The 10,477-nt window shown below is 37.4% G+C and overlaps 1 protein-coding gene across 1 annotated transcript; it reads right to left on the bottom strand.

The window, feature by feature from the left end:
* Positions 1 to 294: 294 nt before the first annotated feature.
* LOC147487554 (uncharacterized) lies at positions 295 to 2,275 on the bottom strand. Its single transcript, XM_086572059.1, has 3 exons — positions 1,552 to 2,275; positions 1,414 to 1,467; positions 295 to 1,293 (listed from the first exon to the last, which is right to left on the bottom strand). The coding sequence occupies exons 1-3, from the start codon at positions 1,856 to 1,858 to the stop codon at positions 1,214 to 1,216; spliced, it is 441 nt and encodes a 146-aa protein (XP_086428185.1). The 5' UTR covers positions 1,859 to 2,275; the 3' UTR covers positions 295 to 1,213.
* Between the last annotated feature and the right edge of the window lie 8,202 nt (positions 2,276 to 10,477).

The following is a 10,477-nucleotide window of genomic DNA, read 5'->3' as shown; positions in this document are numbered from 1 at the left end:
TGTGCGCCTATGTTTCCTCTACATGTTATGGGCGTGAGCCCCTTAGTTGAGTCCAAACCTATGCTTTGAGTCCATTAGTTAGTTGGATACATATCGTGTTCCTATTGGTTTATGCTTTCTAAGTTTACTTTAAATAACGAGCTTGTAGTTATGGTTTCAGTAGTTGTGTTTATGTGTGTGATTTGTGATTAAGAGATTCAATAAAAGAGTAATTTTTAGGTCGCCTTTTAATTGTGTTTCAATTAAAGTGTAGATTCAATTAAACTGAAGCTTTCGCCAGTAAGATCTACATTACTTTGTGTATCAACAAAGATAAAACAATGAAAAATAAAGAAGACATAATGAAAAAAAAATTACAAAAAAAAGACTTTATTGTACATCTGTACCTTGTTGAACTTGTTGTAAAAGAGAATATGTTTGAGGTAGATGATAAAGCTTGGAGTGGAGTTGCAAAAGAGAATATGGTTGAGGTAGATGATAAAGCTTGGAGTGGAGTTGTTAAATAGATTTGAACGTAACAAACCCAACTATTCTTGGTAACTAACTCTGCGAGAATTCCCCCAAAATCTTATTCCCTTTCTCACCCAAATGGGTGCGACTTCGAGTACCGCCGAATGTGGTAGTCTTATTCTCACGGGAATTCACTCCCACTGTGTGATCCCAAATCCTCACTCGATGTGTGTTCATTCATGCTTTGATATATCTCTTTCTCTTTGTCGTCACACAAAACCACCTCTTGGTTATCCATGTCTTCTATATTTGCTACCGCTGCACCACATGAGCTGGCTCCAATGTGGCAATGTCTGTAACACCAACAGCCTGGATGGCTTTAACCATAATAGGTAGTGATGGTTCTCTAGTTACATAATCAACTACAGCAGTATCAGATTTGTGATCATATTGCAGTACCATGAAAGGGTTTACATCGGTTAACTCGGCAATAGCAAGAGAGTCAGCAGGTGAGACTATTTTCGTGTTCGGTATACTCAACAATGACACCTTCATTAGATCTAATGGCACTAGTTTGCCCTTTTTCAACAATCACAGGATTATCAGTGTCACGTTGTTCCTCTAGCCCATTAGCTGTTACTGTTGGATTCTTGGCTTTCCAAACTTGCTTATTGTTCATACATCTGAGTGGCCAAATGAGTGACACTTGCTACACAAAGATGGAATGGGTGATCCACACTCACATCAACAATCATGCCTTTCCCTAGATTGAAAGACAATGTTGTGGGGAAAGAGCATCGACTTCCACACACACTCGAGCATAGTCAAGTCTTGATATATTAGCTGTACCTTCATCAACACATAAAGAGTTACCAATCATGCTAATAACAAAGCCAATGCCTTTTTTAGTCCAGAGCTGTTTGGGTAAGTCCAACTTCGCCCAAATAGGAACAGATTTGTTACCTTGCTTAAGTAGATGAACATCTTCTGACCACGGCCTAACAACAAACACTTGACCTGCTACAAAAACAGGACAATGCTCAATGACACATCCAAATTTGAAGTAAAAGAGTTCTCTATCAGTGACCATCTCAAAGCTACCTTTTGGTTTCCATTGTTTTTCCAGTATGTTCTTAACCACCGGATAAGGAAACCTCTTCTCCACAAAATACCCAACAGGATAATTGTTCCAAATGAACAAACCTTCTTCTAAAATGGACGAAGGAACTGCAGTAATTCCATTAATAGGCTCAGGATAAAACTTCTCTAAACCTTGATCAAAGGAAGCAGATTTATTCTGATTGGAAAGGTCACTCCAAGACCTTGAGTTGTTTGCACCAACACGATCTGGAAATGAACCATCAGGAGTTACAACCAACGGTGGGTTCATGACCGCTAAAGAGGCCATAAGAGATCTACCCACCGGTCAACGGTGGATAACCACCGTAGGACGGAATTCAACCAGACTAAAAGAGGAAAAATTCTGAAGGTTCCCTCCAAAACGATAAGATATTAACAAAAAAAGAAATAAAGGAGGGGAAAAGACCAGCGTACCCTCTCTCACAATTGCTCCAGAGTAACTTCAAGATCTTCATCGTTGCTACAAATTTGAATTGTAAACACACACAGTGCAAAACAAAAACAGCTTTGTACCAGTTTTATGTGGGTCCTTTTTTCTTGATGTATTTGGTGTTATTTCTAATTTGACTTGTATATGGAGTGAGTTACCCCAAAATGGTTGAAAACCACTAAAAATAAAGGAGTTTCTCTTAAAAATGACCCTGTGTGGACTTTAGTTACCTTTAAGATCCCTCGTCAATCATCATGTGTGACATAACTCCAACAAGCAGTATTCTAAATACATGATTTCAAAAATAATAATACCAAGAGTCCCTCTCTTCGCAATCTGTTGTGAAGCGAGGAAAGAAATAGCAGAGGACCTAGGATGGAAGAAATTCAACGAGGAAATGTTGCTTATTAGAGATTATATTTTCATTGGGCCAAAATGTCTTTTGAGGGATAAACATATTTTCTTCTAATCATTTTCACTTTCTTTTTCCTTATCCTATACTCTTTAAAGTAGGTTGTTACAAACTACTTGGGAAGACACCCTTCAACTTTAGCTCTTTGCATGCAGCCAGTACACTTAACCAATGAGGGGAAACCACAATAAATCTTGGCAACAAGATTCTTCTATCAGTTCAACAGATTCCAATTCTGATTTTAAATCTACCCTTCTCAAGCTCTCAATCCTAGTGAAATTCAATCTTTATGGCAGTAGGCACCACCCCCAAAAAAAAAAAAAAACCACACACACCCTGAGCCATTTCGCTCCTTGAAAGGAGTTCCATTTTCCTGAGAATTATTTAACATCTCAAGTTTTTACCATTACATTTCCAAGAAATTTGGCTTTTCTGATTTGACTATTAACTTTATACCCATCGAAAACCATTTAAGGTCCAGAACACTAAATCTGACAGGAGACCTGTCTCCTAATCTTGTTATCTTAGTAACAAGATTCTTCTATCAAAAGTTCCAAATATACATTTTCCAGTACCTATTACTGCACTAAGGGTGTATTTGATTTGTGGGAAACGTTCCCACACTCATTTATAGGACAATATCCTATTGGTTAATTCATTTCAGTGGGAACGTTTCCCATTCAAGAGCTCTATTTTCACCCTAACTCTTCCACTCCCCCTGACTTATAAAGAGTTTCCAACATAACTACAACTATTGAGTTGTGAAAAGTTCCAAGTTCCCACAAAATCAGGAGTATGGCCCAAAATTACCTTCCAGAAAGGATGTTTCCCATGGGAAAACTTCCCACAAATCAAACACACCCCAAGTTACTAACAAATTTTCCCTATCCACCTTGACATCACAAACTTCTTTCCTTTACATAGTTGCCTCTTTTCCTAGTCCAGATCTATGGTACATGGAAACACCATATTTTAGGAATAATCCATGATGAAAATATATCCACATGTCCGTCTTGGCACAAGTCAGACACATTGTATGTGATATACCTCAGTTTTGGATACTTTGCCATGTAAGACACTTCGTATCGGTGCTGCATACGGACACACATATCCGTGTCAATGTAAATTAGATTCAGATGATCCTCAAGTGTTATGGATTAAATAAGTATGTTAAGGCTTGATATTGCAAGAGTGAAAACACTTAGATGTTTAAACTAAGCTCTTCTTAACCGTTTTCCTACAATGTAGGAGACTAAAAATCTAATGCAATATAAGACTGGATATAGGATATGAAGCAACAGCGAGGAAGGAATACAAGTCCATCTGTTCTCGGATACCAGGGTGTGAACCATGAAACTAACAAGATCAGCTCATATACTCTAGTTATTTGTTATTTCTTTTCACCAATTATTGAAACAATAAGACCATGCATTATACAAAGAAAAATCAGTTCTGACCTTTCCATGATGTTGTATAACAGGTTGCAATACCTCCAAATTGGACATCCGAAAAGACACTTGTCAACATAAAATGCAGCTTTTATGTGGATTTTCCCCATAGTGAAGATAGCTTTTTAGCGAGAGAGAGGCATCAGAAACTTGGAAGGAAACTCATCTACCATGACAACATAAACCATATCAACTTGCTCGTCCCTTAAAAATAGAACCTACGCCTGTCTGCTTCCACAGCCACTCTGAAACTTCAGAACAATAAGAAGCAACACACTCAAAAGCCTTCCAAGCAAGTTTCCTGCAAAACATCTCATCACCCTGGTTTCCTTTCAGATATTCTAGGAGTTCGGGATAGTCTTTTGGGTCCACCTAAACTAGTACATACCTGTGGTTCTGTTGAAAGATCATGTGCCATTAAAATAAGCATATAAACAAGAATAAAATAAAAATCTAAAGGAAACATTGAGAATGAGATGATAATGCCACATACGCTGTATATTTAGGAAATGATTGCCCTGCATGTGGCGTTGAGCATATGGAACCTAATTTGTCTTTTAGTCAAGAATATAAATAAGGATAGAACTTTCATTTCTACAAACCTTTGCTGCAGCTCTTATCATGGCAAGACCCCCAATATCAATGTTCTCAATTCCATCCTCAAATGAGATTCCGCTCGTTGAACTAACTTTGTCATAGAAAGGGTACAAGTTCACCACCACCACATCAATAGTACCTGTAGGTAAAACGAATCGGCAATAGCAACTCTATTTACAAAATTACATCTAAATCATCTACACTTAGCTACAAGAATACACATAAATAAGTGCATCTTTACTGATAAATTTGTTTTTTTTTTCAATTAAAGAAAAGATATACACTGATGCATGCATAGTTGAGAACTTACACGAGGACTAACCTATCTCATGCTCATTTAGAGCTTCCATGTGATGCTTCAGATTCCTTCTAGCAAGAATGCCTCCATGAACCTTAGGATGTAAATTTTTTACACAACCATCAAGCTGTAGAAACAAAAAGTCAAAAAGAATATTTAATTTCCACAAATCAATGCTATGACTCTACTGAATTAAAATAGAGCTACATTTATGGTGAAGTAATAAAAGATGTAAGAAACACAGGCATGTATGACTCAGCTTACCATTTCCGGAAAACAAGTAACTTATGCAAGTACATTCAAAGAGATATAGGCATCAATACTCCTGTAAAGCAAGAAAAGCCAACAATTATAAAGAAAAAGAAACATCATTTGGTTAGGCAAACCGTTAATGGTTGATTGAATGTAAAAGCCCGATTAGTATAAAAATTACCCCACTTAACCAAACCGTGAAGGTGTCATAGATTCACTGACACAATCCTTTTGAATGGTTGTCTATAAAGATAATATATTCAAGTCTATTGGCACCAATAGGTCAAAGACAAGGTACAAACCAACCACAAGGAAATGAAAATAAAAGCTTTTGTCATCCTCACTCTGACAACAAAAGAAAACAAATGTATCTTGGAGCTCATATGCCTGATAATAGATAATCTTTGTGTTTATATGTGCTTTCCTAGATTTACTTTTGATCACCTATTACTATTTTCTTTCATTATTTGACAACTTGCAGAGATGAAAAAAATCTGTGTTGCAAATACATGCAACTTTTCTTTCCAAAGAACTTTTTACCAGAATTTCATCCATCATAAATCAATAAAGTTATTCATCGATTCATCATTTCCTTCACAACAATACACAATGCAGGACAACTTGACTGGCACAGACAGAAAAAAGCACATTCCTATTGCATACACTTCACACACTTACATGGATTTCGATGCAAATATAGAAGCTCACATGCATAATGTGCAAACCGGAATGTATAACGATGTCTTCTAGATCAACATAACCCGCTTTTGTGAAGGATTTTATCTTTGAGATTCGACCTGTGAAGTCAAATTAGACTCTAGGTTTAGGGTTGCATCTGCATATTCTCGACTTATACTTCTTTAACAAAGACTTGTAACGGGCGGGGTTTGTTCTGCCACGGACAGACTCTACGATCCAACTTTAGATTATAAATGAGTAAATGACTTGCTTGCCTTTTCACATAATGCCTTGAAAAACCATAAGTATATGACTCAAGTCCACGGCTCAATCACCTTGTCGGCCAGTTCACTTAATCACAGTTCTCCTTCCACTAACATAAAAGTTGTGTTGAACGATGAAAGCAACCAACATAGCAATGACATCCATAAATCCCGCTGATCGCTTCATCTCAAATTGGTCTCAAGAAACAACAATAGTGAAGAAGATTATCATGATCTCTAGCCCCTGTGTCTCCCGGTTTTCCTCAAAACACTTGTTAAAGATGGACCACTTGATATTATTGATGGAAGATTAGACCCTCTCACATGTACACATGACATTCGCCAGACTTATGATATCGTCTATTCAGTGTTCAAGCCAACAATTTTAGCAATGCAAAGTCAAACATAGGAAAATACTAAATAGAATACTAATCCCGTGCTCATAGCTTTCTAGGATTCTCGCATGTTGGCTACTTATAAGAGTAGAACAAACTGTCTCATCAGGCATCAAGCCCGCATCTATCATGTCGTCATACAATTGAAAGGCCTCATCCGATCTTCCTTCCTTGGACAATCCACGAAATCATCGCGGTGTATGTGACCACATTTTTTACCGACCTTTCTCCCCGCATTTTCAGAAAATAACTTCGTGGCGAAAGATCGACCTCACAAACAATACAATTCCCATGTATAAGTGATGTATATGTATAAACATCAGGCCTCAATCTCTTAACTTCCATTTCATCTTTAAGCTCTTTTGCTTCCTTCATTTTCCCTTTCTTACTATAGTAATCTATAAGAATGTTGTAAGTAACCGTACTAGGCCTTACACCCATCTTTTCCATATCTTGAAACACCCTTTTTTTGCTTCCACAACATTCCCTTCCTTGCGGTATATGTGAATCAACGTCTTGAAGCTAACCATATTCGAGAACCACACCCTTGTCTACCATCGTGATCAACAACTCCTTCGCTTCATCACCCCTCTTCAATTTGCATAATCCACTTGCCATTGTTGTATAAGTGTAAACATCAGCTTTAATGCCTTTATTTACCATCACATCTTGCAACTTTATAGCTTCGTCGATCATACCCTTGTTGCAATATCCGCCTATCAATGTGTTAAAAATCACCGATTCAAGTCAATTCCGTTAATTTGCATCTCATTCAACAAAATAGTCGCACCTCCATCTGCCCAACCTTGCAAAGACCATTGAGTAAAGCTCCATATGTATGAACATTCACACTCAATCCTCTCTCTGGCAATTCATCAAACAAAGCAAACGCCCTCTTCAAATTCCCTGACCTACAATTCCCATTGATCATTGAAGTGTACACATATATATCCATCTGAATTCCTCTTTCCCCCATCTCCTCAAAAAGCCTCTCAGCTTCTTCAATCTTTCCTCTACTCAAATGCCCATCAATTAAAAGATTATAAGTAGCAGCATTCCGTGAAATCCCATCCTTATCAATCAAACACAAGATTTCATCAACTCGCGCAAAATCCCTTACCTTAATACAAGCATCTAGAACCGAATTATAAGTAACAACATTCGCTCTAATCCCTCTACCACTCACTTCTTGAATCAATTCAAGACCCCTCTTAATATCACCTCTTTTACAAACCAAATCCACTACAACCGACATCGAATAAACCGATAAACCAACATTAGCCTCAACCATTTTCTCAAAAAACTCTAGTAGTAATTCTACTTGACAAGATTTCTTTAAAGCAAGTAAACAAACAAAACAAGACCTCTCCTCAATCTCAATACCATTACTTTTCATACACTCAAACACCTCAAAACACTTGTCAAACATTTTCAAATCCGAATAAACTCGAAACAACATATCAAACAATTTGGACAAAACCCATTCATTTTCACTACATTTCTTAACTAAAGAAGCTAAATTTGAAAATGGGCAATCACTAACAGCTATATATTTAAGTAAATCTTTAGCTAATACAAACTTTCTAGCTTCAAAAACTCTACAAATTAAAACTACATGGGTGTATATATCATGTTTGTGTTGTGTTCTGTTGAGAAAATTGAAGAAATCTAAACAAGTTTGGATTTTGAGGCGGGGTTGGAAAAAGAACAGTCTTGGATTATTTCGAATTGAGATTTGAAAAAAAGAGGGAAGTGGGATTTTGGAGTGATTTTGATGGTGAGATTATTAGGGTTTTTGAAATTTTTCTTTCTCAAGATATTTTGATTGGAGTGAAGAGATGGGTTTGAAGGTTTCGATATTTTAAGGTTTTGAGTAATTTGATGATTGCCATTTTATTTTATTTTTTGAGAGAGGGATTGGAGATTTTTCAGGAATCAAAGTATTTGGCGGGTGAATTAAACTGAAAAGTGTGTTCGGTCATGAATAAGCCCATGGGAGTAAAATGGGCTGTGTATAAAACAACATCCAAAGGAAAAGACCCTTGCCGACATGCACATAATATATCGATGTGCATGAAGAAACTTGAACCATTTTGCGGCGACTTAACTAGGAATGGTAACTTAACCAGAGTGATAATTTCTCCTGTCTTTATGGGGAGGTTGATTAATGAAGTCTTCAAATTATTTAATATGTTTAATATAATATAATTTTATTGTTTAATATAGCATGGTTTATACCGTGGCCCATAATTTCACTCACAAGATGAACTAGAACCTAATTTTTGTGGATATATATATCCAACAAATCTTAGAGATCACTTCCACAAAATTTCAGCTCATTTGATTGATGTTTAACAATGTCAAAAGATGATTGCAAAATCGAATAATCGGGTGTTAAAAAAATTTAAAGTTGTCAACAATTTTTAATTAGGGTAGAGATTTCCAAATTAGCCGAATTTTTGTGGAAAATCTATCTATAGTTAGGAGATCATATTTACAAAATATTAGCTTTTAACTCATCCTGTAAAGGGGCGTAGTATAAACCATGTGTAACGCTCGTATTTTTTAAATACGTATTTTTCTATTTAATTAATTAATTAAATTATTTATTTTCAAAATTCGCTGGATTAGATCGGATTGGACTCGGGATACGTGGGCCTGGTTTTGGGCCCGAGTCGGTGTTGGGCTTGGGTTTCGGACCCAAGTATATAAACACATTTTTCTAGAAAATAGGGTTCAGAGAATAATTTAATATTAAAAATGGAGGCAGAGATGAAAGCTGGATTTCGGGAGGGTGGGCCTTGCGGCGGCTTCGGACTCGGAGAAATTCGTAGGAGTCGCTCATACAAAGGTGAGTAGCTATTTTGCTATCTCACCGAACTTATGGTTTTCTGTGTATTGATACTGTTCATTATCTTGTTGTGTTGGACTTAGTGCCATTTGTTTTATTACACCTTGTTAAATTTCGGTTTGTGATGAAACCGCTGAACTGTTGGAATAGAGGTCGGCTTGGGTTTAGTTTAAACTTCGGTTTGGTCGTGGTTTTCAAACTCAACTTAAAAGCTGCTCAAGCTTGAACTTCGATCAATGGCGGCATGAGCCTGCAGACGTCTGTCACATGCTTTAGATCTTGTTGTGGTTGTCGCTTTTGTAAACTTTTGATTGTTGGTTGGGTGCCGATTGGGTAGTGTGTTGTGGTTGGACGAAAATACGGTGGGAGGTTGTCAAGGTCTTTGCCAAAGCCTTGAGGGGAGGCGTTAATGGCGCATCTTGCCATTAAGGGACTTAGGGTTTTGTATTTTAAAATCGTTTGAACCATTTTTGTTTGGATTTCGTTGGTTGGTTAATAATGGATTGATGTGGGAATGTTGGTTGAGTGATGAGGGCTGTCGATTGAAGCTTGAAAACAAGCATTAATGGCGGTGCGATTTTAGATCTAGATTTGGAGAAGATGGTGGATTCAAGAGTTGGGATTTTTGGCTTTGTTAATGTTGTGGGGGTTTTTCCCCTGAGTATTTTCGATCTGGTTTGGAAGAGTGGAGATTAGAGGTAGTGGTGGCCGGATTTGGGCTGCTGTAGGTGGAGGGAGATGATGAACAGTGATTTCGGTTTGGGCTTGAGGCTTGGGCCCGGTTTTGTCTTAAGTTTTGGGCCATTTTTAGATTAAGTTGGTTGGGCCGGTTTTTAGTTAAGTTGTTATTGGGCCGGATTCTAGTTTAGTTTCTTGGGCCAATTTTTATGATTTTGTTTGGGCCCAATTTAATTAAGTTTTGGGACCAGTTCTAATATTAGTCTATGGGCCCGTTTCATTTGTATTTGTGGATCAGTTTAGTCTAAAGTTTTTGGGCCAGTTTCAAATATTGTTTGGGGCCAGTCCATAGGACTTAAAATAGATCCAATTGGGTCAGGTAAAATAAATAAGTGGACTTTTAGACTTTCGGGTTCTAAGGTTTGGGCTTGGCCAGTTGGGTCCGAACCATGACCTTGGTCATGAGCCCAGGAGCCATGCACCATGACCTTAGCCATGAACCATGGCGCTTCTCGAACTCGTTTAACAAGAAAACGAAGGTTTGACTTTGACCAGAGACGGTTTTGACTTTGACCTTAGCCATGA

The sequence above is a fragment of the Coptis chinensis genome, chromosome 7 (genome assembly GCF_015680905.1).
Source record: "Coptis chinensis isolate HL-2020 chromosome 7, ASM1568090v1, whole genome shotgun sequence".
Classification (NCBI taxonomy): Eukaryota; Viridiplantae; Streptophyta; class Magnoliopsida; order Ranunculales; family Ranunculaceae; genus Coptis; species Coptis chinensis.
This window is presented reverse-complemented; position numbering and strand designations above follow the sequence as displayed.

Coding starts and splice junctions, on each gene's coding strand:
- LOC147487554 (XM_086572059.1), bottom strand. CDS start 1,858: ATGGCCTCTTTAGCGGTCATGAACCCACCGTTGGTTGTAACTCCTGAT. Junction 1,468..1,551: donor AAAACAATGGAAACCAAAAG/GTAGCTTTGAGA, acceptor TTTTTGTAGCAG/GTCAAGTGTTTGTTGTTAGG. Junction 1,294..1,413: donor TGTTCATCTACTTAAGCAAG/GTAACAAATCTG, acceptor ATGAAGGTACAG/CTAATATATCAAGACTTGAC.